Source organism: Amphiura filiformis, chromosome 1, assembly GCF_039555335.1.
Source record: "Amphiura filiformis chromosome 1, Afil_fr2py, whole genome shotgun sequence".
Lineage (NCBI taxonomy): Eukaryota > Metazoa > Echinodermata > Ophiuroidea > Amphilepidida > Amphiuridae > Amphiura > Amphiura filiformis.
This window is the reverse complement of record NC_092628.1, coordinates 100732482-100753799: the sequence shown is the minus strand read 5'-3', so window position 1 is coordinate 100753799 and position 21318 is coordinate 100732482. Positions and strand designations below refer to the sequence as shown.

The following is a 21318-nucleotide window of genomic DNA, read 5'->3' as shown; positions in this document are numbered from 1 at the left end:
GCCATACCGTGTTCAACGATGTAAGGTACCCGGATGTGCACAAATTCCACACGCAAAAGTATAGGCAAAAATGACAGGTTACAAGGAAAATTGGCTTTGCAAAATAGTGGCATTGATTGCAAAGGGCAAAATAATTTGACCCGAAACATAAACTCTTTATTTGGATTTTCCATTACGGAAAAAAAAAAATTATGACGGAAAAGATAGATATAGCTGATTTAAAAGTTATATTTCATTATTTCCGTGCTAAATGGGCGTGGCAATTGGCCATATTGATGACGAAATGTGATTCTTACTGGCATTAAGGTCAGAACTGGGTAGCTGCCAATAATGTTATTTGATAATGTTTGCGCGTAGGGAACTTAGGGGGCTGTCATTTTCTTCGGAAGGAAGGGGTCATGGATTTATTTATTTGGGAGTCAAGATAAGTATCCCCCCGTAGTGCCGCCAATGAACATAACTCTGACCCTAATTTTAACTCTAATTATAACGTAAATTGAGGAAACTATAACTTTAGCCCTTTTCGGCATAATGACCCTCTCAAACTAATAGGCTAGATTTCCCCGCCCGACCTCCTCAACTCTAACTTACTCATTCGCTCGCAAATGGACAAAAAAACAAATTTAAAATGTGTTTTAAGCACCTTTTTGTGTCCCCCATGCTAAATCGGTGATCTGTACACCCTTTGTCAACCTTTGACGTCTAAACACGTAAATGACTGTACATGATCTAATCATCCCGGCTGGAAGATGTTGAGGAAGACTCGTATACTATACATCACGCTCATACGTTATATGACAATTTGACGTACAATCACGTATGTGATCCATGCTTTGAGGTTTATTCAGCTAGTAAGTTAGATCCGTCATACACATTATTGTCATGGTATTATATTGTAATTGTATACGTCAATTTTGTTCAGTTTGATTCAACCGGCTTATAAAGTTTTACTTTACACGGAAAGGGAAAGTTAGCAAAAAAAAAACAATTAATTTATGAGTGTAAAAGGGGGGAGGGCTGGTTTTGGGGGAAGGGGGGACAAATAATATTTATAAAATTATAAGTAAGGCGAGAAAGAGAGAAACCCTGTTCTACGGGCGAACGGACCTTTCAAGTAGGGTCGGTCGGTCGGTTGGTATTTAAAAAAAAATTTAAATAACAAAAAAAAAAACAAAAATCTGTAAATAAATTTCAATTTGAGAAAATACAAAAAAAAATTGTCTTGAAATTTCCGAAATTTGGGGTCGGCATTCATTTGTACAGGAAAAATTTGTTTCCCAATTTGTTCAAAATAGAACAGGGTTTTCGTTTTTCGTCGAATAAATAAATAAATAAATAAATAAATAAATAAATAAATAAATAAATAAATAAATAAATAAATAAATAAATAAATAAATAAATAAATAAATAAATAAATAAATAAATAAATAAACATTAGTTATGTTTGTACATGGGGGTGCTGTGCAATAATCATGATCCTTTGATATCCATGATTTATCCTTGCAAATTTATAGCATCGAACCTCCAGCCAATGTTCCTTGCCAGTGCTAGCCACGAAACAAGGTCACAACTGTAGCCACTCCTTCAATGATCGCCATTTCAGTGATTGACAGTGATGTAATGCAAATATGGCGCTGGCCACCTGGTCACGTGCGCATTTATATATGCGCATTTATATATACAACCGAAGTCTACTGTATAAAAGCCGAATAGCTGTTAAAACGCGTTTTGAGGGATCTATCGATTATTTCAGAACATGCAGGTATTGCCAATAGTTCGGGTACATTCACTTCTATAATATGTGACGTGTCATGTCAAAAGCAGACACTTTTGGGCAGGATCGTAAATGGAGAAATAGCCACAAATCTGCCCGGGAGTGATTTTTTCACAATTTGGTTTTCTTGTAAATTTGTGACGTTAATAATGTTAAAAATATTGTCTGATAGTTTCAGACAAAAATATAACTGGCATCTTGTATTTTTGAGACATTTGTCAAGGTAATTCCTGCTCTCAACATTGTCAATAATATTTTTAAAGGGCGATATCTCGATTTCCAATTTTATAATACCATAACTTACGAACTCCATATATTCGCTTAGGAATGTCCGATTTCATTGGGGAAAATAGCGTTGTGGAGCAAAATATCTCTATATTTAAGATATGTAAAAACCTCAAAATTGATAACCTGCCCAAAAGTGTCTGCTTTTGACATGACACGTCACATATATACATTTCAAATGAGTGCTCACGAATGTTCTAAATTTTAAGAAGGACCAATGGAATGGTACCAAGATTTTCAAACCCTGTTTACTCAGAACAGCAATTTTGAGTATTCGGCACTCTGCCGTGTTCATAACGAATTATTGATTGTATACATTTTTGTTTAAAATAAGTGAAAATCCTCACAAATATGGTACAAGATGGAAAAATAGATATTCTATTCTGCACTGTGGTAGATATTTAAACACTTGTGTCTATAATAACATCTGCGCGAATCATCACATTAATCTTCAACACAAGTGCTCTTAAATAGGCTCCTCGTGTTTCGAAAATGATCTAGAAAATGTTGGTGACGAATGTAGGACGAGATGGGAAAAGGGATTAAACAGAGGATTGTTCCTTGGTGTTCTTTTTGTCCGCTTATTCCATGATTGAATGACGGGATAGTGGTTTGAAATTTTATGATAATAGCAGCGTCTAAAAGACCAATCACGTGAACGAGGTAGCTGTTAGCTGGTGGAATGGCGGCTAAGCTATATACAGCCTGTCTCAAAAACAATTGTGCAAGTGAAAAGCGTGCTCTTTGGCAATTAAAAACTTTCGTTGTGGCAGGACGCTCACATCAACGCCAAGGGTGTAGCTCTCAAATGCCGTTTGTTCTGTTCAATTTGCTTGTTTTAATCTCGAGATATGTTTTCTTAACAACGAAAGGGTAAAATCACAATTGAAATTGAACAGAATGAACGGCATTTGAGAGCTAAGACTACGCCCTTGACGATGATGTAAGCATCATGTCACAACGGTATTATCTAATTGCCACAGAGGGCGCTTTTCTCTTGCACAATTTTTTTTAGACAGGCTGTATATTAGGAGATTGATATGTTTATGTCCGTGACGTCATTTTTTGTCAAAATTATTTGTGCTAAAAATAATTTGCACATTTCTTTCCATTACTATTTATTTTGTTAAAAAAAGGTATGGTGTTAGTCCAATATGTTAGAAAAATATTTGAACTTATGACATCATGTTGATATTGGCTAACTAAGCTGTACTTTTACTCGCAAGTGACATTCTGCCCCAGTTTCACCTCGAAAGCAGTTCATTACACAATTTCACTTTAATTAATTTGTTTTAATAATAGGACTACAGTACATGTATAATTATTACATGGTTACCTTATAGTAACTGTTTAGTAACTAGAAGAAAAAATAGTTTGCACTTTTACGTCAGAGCTAGTTTCTTCAGAAGATTACAAATGTGTCTAATATTTACATATCCTCAAATCATGATAACCGTAACCAGATAACGCTATCCAAATACTATATATTTCGTTAGATAACTTACACGCTCTACCCACATACTCCAAAGTACAAGTAGAGCGTATACATACAGCGCTCTCCGAACTCACTAAATATGGTACTCGATATTCAGAAAGGGGCTATACAATTGCTCCTGTTGGTATGTTCCGTCTTTGCAAGTGACCCAACAGTATCAGTAGAACAGGGACAAATCACTGGAACACGATATCAATTCCAAGCTAATGGCGTAAACCATGAGGTGGATGCATACTTAGGTATTCCTTACGCTGAAACACCTGTTGGACCATTGAGATTTAAGCCACCAGTGCCTAAGGAATGGAAGGGAGAACTTACAGCACAGAAGTATGGCAAGATATGTCCACAAATGATAATCCCTTTCTTTGCATTCAAAACAGAGAACATGGATGAGGACTGTCTTGTCTTGAATGTGTTTGTTCCACAGTCCAAGGTATGATAATAATAATGGACAGTTTTTAATCGTGTCAAACTCAAGCAATCAACTAATAATCAACTGGGAATCAAATTTATTCTTTTAAAGGTATACCGCAAGTGCCAATGTACATTATTTACAGTTATTAAGATCAAAGAAAAGTTTTTTATACGAATAATTTATTAATTTATAAAAATATATATACCGTATAATATATATAATATTATATAAAATTCTTGCTCCTTAAGGTTTTATTTATTTATTTATTTATTTATTTTGTAGATGAATCCTATCACTCATCAATCTATAACTTAAAGTTTGAAGAAAACTTTTATTGTGCTTATTTGTTTTAAATTATTTCTACAAAAGCCTTCCAATGCAGCAGTGATGTTTTGGATACATGGCGGAGGTTATGCTATAGGAGCCGGAAGCTTTATGGAGGAAATGGATGCGCACCCTTTAGCAGCCCTTGGTGACGTCATTGTTGTTACTATTAACTACAGATTGAATGCTTTCGGATTCCTTTCTACAGGTATGTGTATTCTCATGTGCAGTTACAAAGGGAGATTGCTAATTTCGTAGTGTTCCATGCAGAGCGTTATGCAACATCCGCCTTGTTATGCTTTATAGTAGGTATATCACCTCAAAAATAATCGCAGCAGAAACGCGTTATTTAATGTTCCTACATTATTAAGCTTTATTAAAGCATCAAAAAAAAAAAAACAGAATTGAAATCGGTCAATGCATTGTGATGTAATGTCAATTTAAAGATGCTCGTAGATGGAATGAAATCCTGCCACAAATGGCTGTAATGACAAAATTGGCACATTTCGAGATTTTGAAGGTTTATTTGGACGCTTGCTTGGAAAAACAGCGTTAATTTAAATAGCACATGTTAAATGCCTATCTTTCCTGACTTCGTTACAGAAAACAAAATTAAAAAATCCATCATTGAATAATTGTAATAAATTAATCAAATATACTATTTTAGCCATTTCGGCCAATCTGCAGACAAATTAAATCTCAAAAAATGACTAAGTTCAGCTTATTAATATGCACAATTGATGCCAATAGAAAACCGTACATGATATAAAGGTGCGGTTTTTTTTGCACACATATGTATACAAAGTTCTTTCAATTGATGACAAAAAATACACAAAAAGTAATTAATTATGCAAATTAGGTAATTACAGCTAATTATGTATTTATGATATTATTATGCAAATTAGGCATGAGTAATTTTGGGTTTTTTTCAATATTTAATGAACGTCTGTTCATTCATCATAAATCTTTAAGTATGATCCTGTTATGAGGTTGAATAAATGAACTGCAGTTAATTATTTAAAAACAATACAAAAAAATTAAAAGTTTGACATTTTGACGGTGTCTGGAATATAATTTTCATTTTTACTGTAAACATGGTATGTGTCACCATTACTCAAAGCCAAGTCCGAAAAGTAAAAATTAAAATTCAGTTGCAATGAGACTTTAAATTAACATTTTGTCATCTGGATTAACATGGGAGGATAATCGGTAAAATGAACAGCAATTTTACTGTACCGCGTATACAAAAATAGTATGGCCTTGGACACACACAATGGCTTAGAGCTATTGTGGTTTGGAAAATTACTCCCTAAAAAAACATTGATTAATGTTTTGCTTCAACTGGTTTTAGGGAAGTGTTTCATTTGTTGTCGACGGAATTAATTTACATGCTAAGAAAGATTAGTATTTCAGCTAAATGGTGGTAGTTCCTTTACTTCAGTAGGCTTATATTTACTGATTTATGAGCGATCTTCAAAAATCCATAAAAACAGGCAGTAGTTCTTAAACAAAACAATTTTTAATTTGGGGGGACCCGATGGTAGCCTCGGGAAGGCTTCACACACCATATATTAAAAATTCAAACAATTTGGATAAATGAAGCATATGAAGAAATTCATTTATCGACATGGATGTTTTCTAAAATTGGCCAAATTTGAAGCGCGCCCTTTTCAATTCACTGTTATGCTTGCATGCACAGTGTAGCAGAATTATTGTGCAGCCACTGTGACATACCTATTTATAGGATAAACAAGCATAATGGACCAACATTTCCCACTTGTTGTAAGTCACTTTTAAATATACATGTGCTTAAAACCAGTGGCGCACAGTGTCATCGCCCCGATATCTTCATGGCAGAAATCGCCATGGTAGGTTGAATCCACAGCCACGCATGGCCATTTTGTTCCGACCTTTGAGACGCATAATGAGCCGAGGGACATCCCGACTAAGGCTACTGACAATAACTCGGTAATTGACTTCTCTGTGTGTAAGTGAGCTTGTATACGCCATGTGAGTGAGTGCTACTACGCAGTGTGTGACCTCTGTGTGTATACGCCATGTGAGTGAGCGCTCACATCAGAAAATCAGAATATTTCTGTCAGTTCAAGACGCAATGGTTCATTCTCAACACGCTAACAAACGACGATAATATCCGTTGAACATATATGTTCAAGTGCAAGGAACCAAATCTGGTTTCTTTATACGAAATCATTTACGGGAGATATTCATCATTTTCTACCCCGGTATCCAAAGATTTATCGTCAGAATATCAATCGTGCATAGCACATTCACGTGTATCGATACCGGCTATTCATTTCAGTGTCTCTGGCTGTATAAAGTAATTATTAACCGGGCGATGTCGGTGTGTGGCGTAGCTGCCGGGGGCAGGTAGCAATTCCCCCCTGGCAAACAAATGCATATTGGGGCCCCCGCCCCCTTAGTGCAAGGAAAAAAGACGAAAAGGATGGAGAGAGAGAGGAAAAAAGAGAGGAGAGAGAGAGGGGGGGGGAGGGGAGAGGAGGGGAGAGGAGGGGAATCCATACGATATGTAATACCATACGATTATTATCAATAAGCCTGGCAAACATTGTCTATTTGGGCCCCCGCCCCCCCCACCCTAGTGCAGGGAAAAAATAGAAAGGAGGGAGAGACAGAGAGAGGAAAAAGAAGGGGAAAAGAGGGGGGGGGGGGAGAAGGGAAAGAGAAAGATGGAATCCATATGATAATATGTAGTTCCATACGATTATTATCAATACTCGACAATATACTTGACTTCTTGAAGACAAAGAAATAGAAAGCTTTTGTAATGCTAATTGCACAAAAGCACCTATAGGCATGATAGGAGCAGTATATTGACTAATAAAAATAAAACGATAAAAGGGCCAACACAAAATGAAAAGTCGAAAAAGGTGGTCAAGAAGGCTGTGTACGACATGTTTCTTGTATTGCATGCCCCAACCGAAAATTGTCAGTATCGACACAAAATTGGCCGATTTAGTCATTTACGATCATGAACATTGAGCTGTTTCAAACTTAGGGCCGGATTTACCATTAGACCAGATGGGTCCGTGCTCAGGCCCTAAAATTTCCTAATGTATTTTCCCCAAAACACCATTATTTGGAACGAAATATGGTAACATTGCAAAATTTTGCCCGCTTCGCGCGCACTGGCCTTCACGTAAAATTTATCTTCATTTTGGGCTAAAATGGTCTGAAATTGGAATTTTTTTAGCGCACTAAAAGAGGGGGGGGGAGAGGAAAGAGAAAGATGGAATCCATATGATAATATGTAGTTCCATACGATTATTATCAATACTCGACAATATACTTGACTTCTTGAAGACAAAGAAATAGAAAGCTTTTGTAATGCTAATTGCACAAAAGCACCTATAGGCATGATAGGAGCAGTATATTGACTAATAAAATAAAACGATAAAAGGGCCAACACAAAATGAAAAGTCGAAAAAGGTGGTCAAGAAGGCTGTGTACGACATGTTTCTTGTATTGCATGCCCCAACCGAAAATTGTCAGTATCGACACAAAATTGGCCGATTTAGTCATTTACGATCATGAACATTGAGCTGTTTCAAACTTAGGGCCGGATTTACCATTAGACCAGATGGGTCCGTGCTCAGGCCCCTAAAATTTCCTAATGTATTTTCCCCAAAACACCATTATTTGGAACGAAATATGGTAACATTGCAAAATTTTGCCCGCTTCGCGCGCACTGGCCTTCACGTAAAATTTATCTTCATTTTGGGCTAAAATGGTCTGAAATTGGAATTTTTTTAGCGCACTAAAAGAGGGGGGGGGGAGAGAAGGAAAGAGAAAGATGGAATCCATATGATAATATGTAGTTCCATACGATTATTATCAATACTCGACAATATACTTGACTTCTTGAAGACAAAGAAATAGAAAGCTTTTGTAATGCTAATTGCACAAAAGCACCTATAGGCATGATAGGAGCAGTATATTGACTAATAAAAATAAAACGATAAAAGGGCCAACACAAAATGAAAAGTCGAAAAAGGTGGTCAAGAAGGCTGTGTACGACATGTTTCTTGTATTGCATGCCCCAACCGAAAATTGTCAGTATCGACACAAAATTGGCCGATTTAGTCATTTACGATCATGAACATTGAGCTGTTTCAAACTTAGGGCCGGATTTACCATTAGACCAGATGGGTCCGTGCTCAGGCCCCTAAAATTTCCTAATGTATTTTCCCCAAAACACCATTATTTGGAACGAAATATGGTAACATTGCAAAATTTTGCCCGCTTCGCGCACTGGCCTTCACGTAAAATTTATCTTCATTTTGGGCTAAAATGGTCTGAAATTGGAATTTTTTTAGCGCACTTTAGCAAAATTATTAATAGGAATTATGGCCAAAATTCATTTCTATTAAGACCAAGTTAGTAATAAAAAAAGCAAATTTTTCTCTTGGAGCGCGCAATTTCTGAAGTAATAACTCAGTTTACCATTTTCCCTCTTGGGCCACTGTATTGCAAAAATTAAACTTATCTTTCTTTAATATTTTTACTCTGAAAAGTACACTTTCTTTTCGAAGGGGGTGCGTCGCACCACCCGTACCTACCCCCATTTTTGTTTGGTGGATTTGGGCCCCCGACCCATACAGGCTTGCCCCCCTGGAAAAAATCCCAGCTACGCCGCTGCTTAAAACCGAAGAGTGCCGGTACATTTTGCTGATTTTATCGTACACATTTCTCACTTCATTACTCGTGTGCATATGTGGCAGTACTGGAATCCCTCTGTGTAACCGCTTAGATACATTGTTCGTCGGCGGCCACAAAACACACTTGAGTCAGTCCGGGCGGAAACACTTATATCAGTGAACGTTAATTAACCATTTTTCTCTTAATTTACAGGAGACGAAGTTGTGCCGGGTAATATGGGGATGCTTGATCAGGTGGAAGCCATGAAATGGGTACAAAAGAATATTGCAGGCAAGTACCACAGAATATTGAGTCAAAATTGGCTATTCCAGTCCTTCTATTAGCATGATTGCCTGATCGAGTACCAACTGTGAACTCAGGTAGTGCGGTGGCCAAGACTCTGGACCGGTAAGATGTAAACAAACAACACGTGCGTTCCCAATGTGCTCGAAATGTGAAAACATCAAACACCTCGTATTTTCTCCGCGGTTTTGTCATCTTTCACTCCAGCTTTCACAGATTAAAGCAATATTATAACATTTTCAAACAAAATAGATTATCATTTCTTTGCCATAAAATGTTAGCTTTTACTGTCAGATATATCCCTTTTATTTTTGAGCCGAACAACTACGGCAAAGCAAAAAAAATTGGAATTTTCTACCAGCGCACATGTCGCCAATACGTACCACTCCTTCGGTCATGTTGTGGTACGACCCTTTGTTGTGTATATCACCGTCCCGCACGCCGTGACGTACTGTGTGTTATGAACATCGTGTATGCGTTCGACTAATAATTCCATCGTAATAATAAAGCGCTGAATCAGCCTTTAATTCAAAATCACGGATTTTGACAAAACTACAGCACTTAGAGTCTTGATTTTTGCAGGGTATATTGGTTTAATAAAGTACAATTTTAAAACATCAGTGAGGGCGTCTTCCTCAGCAAATGTTATAATATGGCTTTAATATAAAATGGGAACTGTAAATTGCTACTAGGGTCAGATGCTTGCACCAATGTTGACCAACCTTGGCTATGGGAAGCACTGGTCCAAGCTTGATATAAATTCTACACTGATAGGGGTCAAAGGTCACGTAAGGGTTATTGTAGGTCATTTTGTGACAATCTTAAAAATGGTATGACCACTATAGCATGCAGCTATTTTGGTAATAAGGGCCAAGTGATTTGTTTTGAAAGCGGTTTATATATGTTATGTCTATTGGGCTTTCCTCCCAGCTAGTCTGATATTTTGATTAAAAGAGCTTAGCATAGACAATAGGTCCATTCTCCGTTAAAGCTTTCAAGTTTGGTCTCAGGAATGACAAAATGCCAACCACAAAGAATTCATAAAATTCATTCAGAATCGTAAACTTTAATAGTTTAAGAACACAAAACAATGCGTGGGTGATTTTTCAACAATACTTCATTTTTGAGCAATAATACTTGTACGTATTGGGGGTAACGTATCAGTGGTAACGTATCTGTGAAACCCTTTCCCATCTTTGTCTTAATCGTTAAAGCTTTCAAGTTTGATCTCAGGAATGACAAAATGCCAACCACAAAGAATTCATAAAATTCATTCAGAATCGTAAACTTTAATAGTTTAAGAACACAAAACAATGCATGGGTGATTTTTCAACAATACTTCATTTTTGAGCAATATTACTTGTACGTATTGGGGTAACGTATCAGTGGTAACGTATCTGTGAAACCCTTTCCCATCTTTGTCTTAATCGTGCAAGTGTAAAAACTGACCGACTTAATACCCATACTTGATCAGTCATCACCCAATGTATTAAAGTCTGGTATGGTGGTATTTGGCTTCATTTATCACAGCGTTTTTTCCGAGGGGAGTAGAATTTAGGTAACGTATCTGTGACGGCATGAACGTAACGTCAGGACTTTTTGCCATTAATAGACCTGATTTTTTTTACTTTGAAACCATTGTGTTATGTTCCATATATATCGTTATGAATACGGCAGAGTGACGAATCCGCAAAATCGCTATTCTGAGTAAACGGCCTTTGAAAATATTGGTAGTATTCCATCGGCCCTTCTAAAGTATGAGATCATTCGTGAGCACTCATTTGAAATGTATATTATAGAAGTGAATGTGCACTAATTATTTGCAATACTTGCATATTCTGAAACAATCGATATATCCCTCAAAACAGGTATTTACAGCTATTCGGCTTTATGCTAAATCCAAAAAGTGTCAACCGCTGCGCAAAGAGTTACATACGGGGACGAATCCGCATTCAACTACGTGTAAACTATAGCACTCATCCTTGATTTAGGGATTTTATGTAAAAATTACTGGTTGTCCTAAGGCTATAAATTCTAAACTTGGTATATAAGTTATAATTAGTCATCCCCGTAATATTGAGTGAAAACTCCGGTTGAAATAAAGGATTTAAGAGTAGATATAACAATATTGGCCTATATTTTGTGTATAATTTTCTGTGATTTCCCAATTTTGCGACGGCGCTCTGACATAATTACGCCATAGCAATATCGTGTGGGGAATGTTTGTACTTATTTTGGCATCACTGGATAGATGATACCTATAGCTACCTATTGGTATCAAAAATAACAGTATATGACATGTAATATAGAAAATTCGGAGTTTACAGCTACACTATACAATTGATCAACCTGATTTGTACAGCTATAAGTATATGATTCGTCTTTTGGTCAAATTCATTAATCGCACTTAGGCGCGATTCGTCCAAATCACAATTTCAATATCTACGTCGGGAAGTAAGATTTATAATTAATTTTTGGTGGAAATGAAAGATCGCCTGAAACATAATCACAAGCATACAGTAACTCAATTTGCTCAAAATTCTCGATTCGTCACTCTGCCGAATTCATAACGATATAATATAACTATGGAACCTGCTTGATCCATCACATATGAGAACATTCATCTAGCCAATTATTTTCACAGATTGTTATCCATTAGAAATATGGTAACGTATCTGTGAACAATATTGGCGACATAGTCTGAAAGACCTGTTGGAAAAATTTAATAATCTGTGTTGTGATGATTTATACTTTATGATTAAGGCATGATACCAGCTAATGAAAATTACCTATAATCCATTATATGCGCGCATGTTTAGAGAGCAGGGACACATTATACGGAACACCAAATTACTGTCCCTCATCATTTATTAGACATTAGGATAATCATCCCTGAAAACAGAAACATACAGTCATGCAGCGTGCACTGAAGTGTGAAACTGAAGTGTGAAATATGTGTTTGAACCTGAGGTATACTACTAGTCTCAGGTTTGAACAATAACACTAATTTATGCAGGATACACCCCATGCAGCCTACGCCTATACGGTAGGTCTGACCAAACACGGAGAATCTGAAGGTCACTCTGTATATTTATTTTCTACCTGACCAGCATGCAAATCCCTCAGAATTTAGACAACCGCAGGTCAAGGCCGTGTATGTGCTGTTCGGTATCTAATTTCAAAGAATAATTTATATAATATGTATCCTATAATACTTTAGGATTGTGGAGACAGATACAGATATTGCTAATTCATTTGTTACATACACCATCCGCTATATCACCTTTTAAAATATAAAGTTACCAATCATTGTGACATGCGCCCTTATTCACAAACACGAACTGCACGGGGTTTCCCAGCAAAACTTGTATTTTTTCATAGTGACCGTAAAGTATGTAGTTTTGCATATGCAAAACTACATACTTTGGAAAGTATGTAATTTTGCATATGCAAAATATCATACTTTGCAAAGGTATGTGGTTTTGCACGCAGCACCGGGGTGGGCGGAACAAAACAATAACAAAGGGGTATGATATAAATCGTCATAGTATTATGTTACCTAATTGAGTGATCTCTCCCATCTACTCAGCTAGCAAGGGGCGGGCTGAGTGCGGGCATTCGGCCAGTTTAATTAAATAAATAAATAATTATATTCAAAGTTTATGTTTCGCCTGATATTTTTCTAACTGATGTTAGAATACGAGCTTGTTCATTCTTTTTAAAAATGTAACTAATGTTAAGTTGGTGTACTTTTACAATTTTATCATAAAGTAATGCAATATGAGTTCAAACGATGTTATATTTATTTCTAAAATATATCCCGACTTGTTCCTGTAAGTACCCTGTCATTTACCTTGGCAATTAAACAATATTCACAGCTTTTGGAGGTAATCCAGACCAAGTTACCATATTTGGTGAGAGTGCTGGTGCAGGAAGTGTTAGCTTGCATTCGTTGTCACCACTCAGTGCAGGATTGTTTTCCCGTGCTATAATGCAGGTGGGTTATTAACAGAACTCTCGTTCTCCATGTTCTCGTACCTGAAATTTATCTTTATCAACCAACCTAACAGTATATTTTGGCACACACTATAACTTGAAACATTTTCATGCCTAAGGTGTTGATGTGCAATAGTTATGTATATCTCGGGCGAGGATTAATTCTCAAAATGGTGTGCCAAAATTAGCTTTACCCCACCCCTAATGAGCCCACCGAGCAAGAAATATTTCATATTTGAACGTTCGAAATGGTGCCCAAGCCACTATGCCAAAATCGCTTTCCCTCTCTTTACGACCTGACGGAAATGCTTCCCCTCCACAGATTTTTAGCATGGCATTTTATTTTTCAGCCAAAAAGTCAACCACCATGGAGATATACAAAATTATTGCACAACCCTAATGCTTTGACCAAAAATGAAGAATGTATTTTCAAAAAAAAAAAGTTTATATATTTGGTTGATATGGTGAAATGTGTTCAAGTCGATCCAATCAATGTATCTGAGAGGCTACGTCTTGGTGCTTACCACCGTGTAACTATTAAAATCATTATTTTGTGGACATTCTCTCACGTGACCTATCGACATGACGTCCAATTACACAATATCATGTCAACAACTGCAACAGCAAAAGAAGTTCCAATGTTAGAATTAAATTTGTACTAATTTGCGTGTAACCGGTATGAGAATACCACCCCATGACCATTGTATATAAATATTGTAGTTTTAAGATTTTGTAGTGTAAGACAAAATAGGCTCGCATAGGAATTTTAACGTAAGTGCTCATGTATACGATGTCTCTTAATTGAAGTTACTTAATTTTCTCTGATTGCGATTTAATTGTTGCAAAGACAAATTTTAATGCCTATGTTTATGATATATTTTGGATCTTTTGATCTTGCCTGATATAAGGGACTTTGTTTTAAGATTGCAGTTTATGCATCTTTGATTTGATTTTGTCCAACGATAGGACTTGTTTTGATCTGTTTATTGATCATGAAAATATTATTTTGTTTGGCTGAAATCTGTTCTGTTTAGGACTCACCAAAATGAGCCTTGTTTATGATTGTTTTTGGTTGAGGGTCATTGAAAATATTGATCTCACTTGTACACAACCAATTTATTTAATTAATAGCAATCAGCAGAATTTGATTATGCATTGTTTTGTTTTGATATTTTGAAAGTTTATTTATTAGTTTTGTTGTTTGGATATGTCATTTATAAAGACATGATTATTGTAGAACTTAAAATGTTCTGCAAAGTGACAACACTTCTAAATTTAGAAACTTTTTATTAAGGTCACCACCTGATCTTAATTTATCTATTATTTTGTGTTTTCTTATTAAGGTATACTTCCTCGTAAATGTGTTTGAAGTGACAAATGTTGTTTTCGTTTTGGACTTGAAGATCACAACAAAATGTTGATCTGTTAATTGTTAACCTAAATTATTGATTGTCCAAATTGTCCAAATATGTTTAGGTTTTATGTTTATGTTCAATTCCATCATTGTGCCAATTTGTAATTTCCAACCTGATGAGTTTCCCATCAAAACTTATTCAGAAGTTAACTTGTTTTGCAAATTATTTGTTTTTCTTTCCAAAATGCATCAGTTCAATATTCCAAGTTCAGTAAAAGTTTGTTTACTTCTCACTTTATTATGATCATGCTTTATAACATGTGCCATCCCATATTTTTCTTGCCCATGGTAACTGATTATGTAATGTGAGTTGACCTTTTCAATTTCCACCTAATGTTTGCTCTCATTTGCATAGGTACCTCCCACTTTCCCCATCTCTTAACAAGGTTAATGCCACTCAGTGCCTATTGTTATTGTATGTTTTGGGTATAATTAAATTTGTAGTAGAGATTGTAATTTGCATGTAATTAGCATAAAGCTATCCTTTGTTCTTGACCTGGTATAAAACCCCAGGCATCCCACATGTTTGTCAGTCAGGCACTGGTCTCCAACATACCAGCATCCTTGCTTGACCACACCACCATCCCCACCATTTTGCATTTCTTCATAAATAAATAAATTGTTGATCAACAAATATATCTTCATCTCGCAGTTCTTCTTCATGTTCATTTTGTCTCCAAGTATTCATCGTTATTCATCATTGTGTATTTTGCATCGTAAAGCCCCCACGGTCAGATGATCATCAGTCCCCCTACCATATATTCAATTCGGTAACATGCGTAATTTACTTAATGAATAATATGGGTCTGCACCAAAAGGTTTTGTTTTTGTTTTACTTAGTACTCAATATTTATCTTAATTTTCTTTCTTCAGAGTGGCGTTGCTATTGCTCCTTGGGCACGTAACATAGATACGGCTAATCACGCCAAACGAGCATTTACATTGGGTAAGCTTGTTGGGTGCAACGAGGAGACCACAGAACAACTTGTAGATCAGTGCCTGCGTAATGCACCTGTTGATGATATTATTAATGCGACCATGAGTGTAAGTACTGCATGCATTAGTATGATCAGTTAGTACCTGGGTAAAATTACGCCAATGAGGTCAAAAACAGAAATCTAATTCTCCGATACCGAATACCGAATAAGAACACTCATATGAATATAATTTTGCATACACTTCAATAAAAAAAACGCTTCCCATGCATCTTTCAAAGATCCCTCATCAAATTGGGTTTGAAATAAAGAGACTTGCGATCATAATTGGGCAAACTTATGGCAGTATTGTTTCACATTCACGTACGACGTACGTGAAACAAATCCTCTCAATTCAATATGTATTTAACAACCTGTATCTTATTCACGATTGTGTAATTTTACAGTTTCTTTATGGACCAGAAGGGATGGAAGACGCTGCGTTAATAGCCTTTGGTCCTGTCATCCATGCCAACTTTCTTCCAGAAGATTCATCGTCTCTCATAGAAAAAAGATCGTTCAACAGAGCCGATATCATGTCGGGTTACAATGCAGATGAAGGCACCATGCAGCTGGTGTTCCTTTACCCAAACGCAACAGAGAAACCACACGTTAATGCATCCGTATTCGAGCAAATGATCAGTCTTTCTAAGATTACTCCGTTTCTCCAACCTCTCCAACGTGATGTTTTAGAACTCGTTTATTTTGATGATTCAATAGTATCAAATCCCAACGCCAATTACGCTGACGCTTTTAGCAAATTGTTAGGTGATTATTATTTTGCCTGTTCAAATGATGTATACCTACGTGGTGCATATGAAGCTATTAATGTTGGATCAGTTTATGCATATTATTTCAACCATCACCCTTCCTATTCTCTTATCAACACACCATGGAGCGGAGCATGTCACGCAGACGACCTTGTGTTCTTTGGGTATCATTTTCTACCGAATAGCACAACTCTAACGGATGTTGAAGTAGACATGACGATGAAAATGATCCAGTACTGGTCAAACTTTGCAAAAACTGGGTAAGATTTCTAACTTTATTATCTGAACTGGTGCAATTATCTATTACCTGAAAGAACTGAATACAATTTCTGAATCCATAATTATAATAATGTCACGTATAATGGTTTTACGTACATGACGTATGTGTCATTCGTGTATATAGGATTGGTATGATGGTTTTACGACTAACCAGAAGAGAAGTAAAATGTTGACTGGGCAATAATGCTAGTCATTCTCACGTGCTTTAATATACAGATACACACACCGTTCGTGTGGATTTGGTAAACAGGGTAAAAAGTCTTTGTAAAATTAAAATGATCATGGAAATTTGCTGAACGTGCAAAAAGCAAAATGAAAAAATAAAACACACACAGAAGGAATGTTATCGTGTTTGTCAGAATCTGGACAAAACATGGTCCACGACTACCAATTTATCGTCAACTGCCTGTGTCCAGTAATTGTTTTTTTCTTTGCTATTTGTAAGCATATAACTTAGACAAGGGAGATTACGATAATTAGATGATTTGATTTTTCCTGATTATTAAAAACGTTCAGAAATCCTAACATTGCATCAGAAGGAGAAGAAAATAGCGGTGAAGACAATGACTTAGATTGGCCGCAATATACACCGGATGAAAAGATGTATCAAGAATTGGCCCCAGAAATGAGAAGTATTCCAGACCCAAACAGAGCCAGATGCAGAGTATGGAATGAATATATACCGAAATTAGAAGCTTGGATGGGTATGTGTTTTGCTTCGTTTGTTTTATTATTGAAAATGATTAATGAGTCCCATAAGAACTATCTGCCGATTGGCCAAAATGAATATTGTTTCCTATTTTGAACCAATCAAGGAGGGTATTAATAAGATCATCTGCAAATGCAAGTTTGACCATAAATAGTTTACAGCCTGGTCATAATTGGCAATTGAAATGAGCATTTCAAGTTATGAACCAATCCGAAATGCTGTTAGATGACCAGTAGTGTCTTGGATTAAACCAAATCTGGGGAATGTACAGATCAAATAACTTGAATGATTCAATAATTGTACATATTAGTACATTGAAACACCCTAGTAGTTGCATTGCGTATGCGTGTATTTTGGCAAAATATTATAATATTACTATTGATTACATGATAACTAGAAGTAACACAACTTCTAAGTTTCCCCTGACAAACATGGCAAATGTTTGACCATGTTTTAAAAGTTGCATTACCCCTTTTTTTACGAAAATGTCATTCATACGCGTTTCATTTCAAATTCTATGAGAAATGATTACCCTATGGCATCTTAAATTTTGAACAGTCCCTTTTTCTGTGTTTGAATGTGACAATGTATGGATTGATAATTAATGTGACAACTCTGTATAGATTCTTGTTAAAACACATTCTAGCACAATCTGGTAGCATTTTAAATCTTTGGAATTCAATATTATGTAATATGAAGGGTTTTGTGTTCATAACGACGTACGCGTCGACAGGAAAGCTTATAATCTACATATTTGGACTAAAACGACCTGTAACTCCATTTCTTCAATTGCAAAATTCAGCACCCCTCCATGCCCTAAACACAAGAATTTCGACCATGTTACGTGTCATGAATACACACAAATTGTGTGTATTGGTGTGTATATTATGCTTTGTATAATGTGTGTAAAAGTCTTTTGTCATTAATGTAATTTAACACATTTTTGAATTTAGACTGACAAAATAGCAGGTTAAGACTTTTCTGAGGCTGTCAACAAATCCTGTTGAACATGTTGAATCGTCTGCAATGGCGAGATTCAACAAGGCTTATATGTTGCTCGCCGGCGTTAGAAATAACTACCGTAGTTATTTCTTCGTGTTTGTCCACACGCACAAGCAAACTTTTAAGAAAATCGTCAAAAAAGGGCGCAAGCTGAAATGCAACGTGACAAATATACAAGGCTATTTGAAGAATTTCATATGAGCTTACAAAAGTGCTCAAATATTAATATATAGATTTTCTTCTTTCATATGATATATAACTTTTGTATCTGTGATCAAGACTCATAGTAAACATGACATATTCCTCACATTTTTCTCAAATGTGTCCAAAATTGACCAATCCCTTAAAAGAGCGTTTGCTGCAACTTTTAAAACATGGCCAAATGTTGTTCAACTATTCGTAATTTAAAATAACATCAATAGATTTGCATCATTTTAACACTGACGATCTTAGATTTCATACAATTAAAATCGGTTGGCACTATTTATTCAAATATTTGTCAGAGGGAACTTAGAAAGCTTTAGAAGTTGTGTTACCTGTATTCCAGATTAATACCCAGTGTAATGTCTTTATTTCTTATCTGTTCGTTTTTAGCTAACCTTGACGAATGTGATCAGGATACGACGTGCAGTAAATGGTCCGAGGATGGACAAGAATCAACCTGCAATAAAGGCGCAGAAACTCCTTAAGACGACGGTTACCGGTGTCATCTTCACTTGTCATCTCCTTTTGGTCATAAAAATTGAATTAATAATTCTCAAAACGTATTTGCATTTGCTTCAAAACGCCAATATTTAAATGGAGGCCAATTAACAGTGGTTTATATATTAGAAACATTCATCACAAGTGGCCCATAGGCGAGTTTGAAGTGTACTTAAAATTACGGTAGAACACTGTCATGGGGAGAGATTTGTAAGGCATACAAATTACTGGGGTATTAAGAAAAACTATGATCTGTCTTCATATGCCAAACTCTCAATGTTACATTAGCAAAATGACTTGTACGAGTTTGTCTTGAACCATATTGTTTCTGAAAGTCAATTGTATGCACGGGATCACGCATAATCAAAACAATGAACAATTTATCCTAAATATACATAACATAAATCATTACGAATGCAGCATTAGCATTATCTTCAATGAAACTAGCTTGGATTTAAAGTTAAATACCGGCAGTAAACATCTGATTACACATAGTTTGACAGCATGTGGGTTTTACGTAAGAATCCCGTTGAATATCAGAAAGCTCTACACGAAATTATTATTATAATAGTAACAGTACCAACTTTTGTCAAACATTTGAAAACACCTTACATAGCATTGTTTCTGACATTAACCAGGGAAGGAGGAGAACTCCGTGTGAGATCATCTGTGTCGGCGATTTTAATTATGATGCACTGAAGAAGAACAGTGGTGAATGGAGGGAGATAGAAAAAACAATGACTTTATTTCAAATGGAACAATTAATTAAGAAACCAACTAGAATAACTCAAAATTCAAAATCTTGTCTTGATCATGTCTGGACAAATAATCCCCATATGTACACGCAGAGTGGGGTTGTTTCATGCACTCTTAGTGACCATTCTTTAGTCTATGCAGCTCGTAAATCTGTTAAAGTTAAGAGTAAAATTACATTCATTGAAGCCAGGTCTTACCGTAAGTTTGATCAAACTATGTTTACCAGTGATTTGACAAAGGAAGACTGGTCTCCTGTTCTAGAGTCCACAGATGTGGAAGTTGCTTGGGACTCATTCATTCAAATATTTGTACCCATTTGTGACATTCATGCTCCAATCAAGAAGACCAGAGTCACAGATAGGCAACCCACATGGATCAATGAGGACTATCTTAAACTGCGGCGTGATTGTCAAAGATCTAGATCGAAAGCTGAAAAAAGTGCGCGTCCAGAGGATTGGGCTGAAGCTAAGCGACTTAGAAATAAGCTTAATTATTTAGCTGACAAGCTCAAGGCGCAGGATATGAACAGCAGAATAAGTAACTCCAAAAGTGATCCACGTGGGCTATGGAAGAACCTGAAAACACTCTTGCCAGGTAAAAAACAGAGTACAATATCTTCTCTGGAAACTGAGTCTGGTACAGTTACCGATGGTACTGATATTGCTAATACTATTAATAATTTCTTTGCAACTGTTGGCCAAAAATTGGCAAGCAAATTTGAAGGCATTGATGATACTATTGTGAACACTTCCGGTAGTAATTGTAACTCAGGTTTTCATTTTTGTCATATTACAACATGTCTGGTTTTGAAACAATTAAAGAAATTAAACCCCCATAAAGCAACGGGGCTTGACAATATTAGTGCACGCCTGCTGAAAGCTGGTGCAGAGCCTCTTTCAGCTCCATTAACCCACATTTTTAATTTGAGTGTTACAACTGGTACTGTTCCTTCCAAATGGAAAATTAGCAGGGTCACACCATTGTTTAACGTTCTTCTGTTGGAAACTACCGACCCATCTCCGTCATTCCTGTGGTGATGAAATTGCTTGAAAGGATAGTTCATGATCAGTTTCATGAATATCTCTCTAGTCATAACATGTTTTCTAGTGAACAATCAGGCTTCAGACCCAAACACTCGACTCGGACAACCCTTCTTGAGGTTTCCGACTACATTCTGAAAAATATCGATGCTGGTCATCTTGTTGGTGCAGTATTTTTGGACCTCAAGAAGGCGTTTGATACGGTTTGTCATCCTATTCTTATTAGAAAGTTACAGAGTTTTAGTGTTGGGGTCTGGAGCTTGATTGGTTCATCTCATATCTATCAAATAGAAAGCAAATTACTCAAATTGGCACTGCCATTTCAGATGTTGCTAGTGTAAATTATGGGGTGCCGCAGGGATCCATACTAGGCCCTCTTCTATTCACATTGTACATAAATAGT

General features: G+C 36.2%; 3 protein-coding genes across 3 annotated transcripts in view; all 3 read left to right on the top strand.

The window, feature by feature from the left end:
* The window catches only part of LOC140160392 (cholinesterase-like), a 38734-nt gene extending 19074 nt beyond the window's left edge, over window positions 1–19660 (top strand). Inside the window, exon 8 of the mRNA XM_072183632.1 lies at window positions 19012–19660. Coding sequence (XP_072039733.1) covers window positions 19012–19106 — 95 coding nt within the window. The 3' untranslated portion in view covers window positions 19107–19660. The remainder of the gene's footprint in view (window positions 1–19011) is intronic.
* On the top strand, window positions 3634–18373 carry LOC140168734 (cholinesterase-like). The gene is made up of 8 exons (XM_072192146.1): window positions 3634–3987; window positions 4339–4501; window positions 9184–9261; window positions 13152–13270; window positions 15557–15727; window positions 16065–16687; window positions 17223–17410; window positions 18369–18373. The coding sequence occupies exons 1-8, from the start codon at window positions 3634–3636 to the stop codon at window positions 18371–18373; spliced, it is 1701 nt and encodes a 566-aa protein (XP_072048247.1).
* A 295-nt stretch (window positions 19661–19955) lies between the features above and the next one.
* On the top strand, window positions 19956–20912 carry LOC140165023 (uncharacterized). Its single transcript, XM_072188438.1, has one exon. The coding sequence runs from the start codon at window positions 19956–19958 to the stop codon at window positions 20910–20912; it is 957 nt and encodes a 318-aa protein (XP_072044539.1).
* Window positions 20913–21318: the final 406 nt, after the last annotated feature.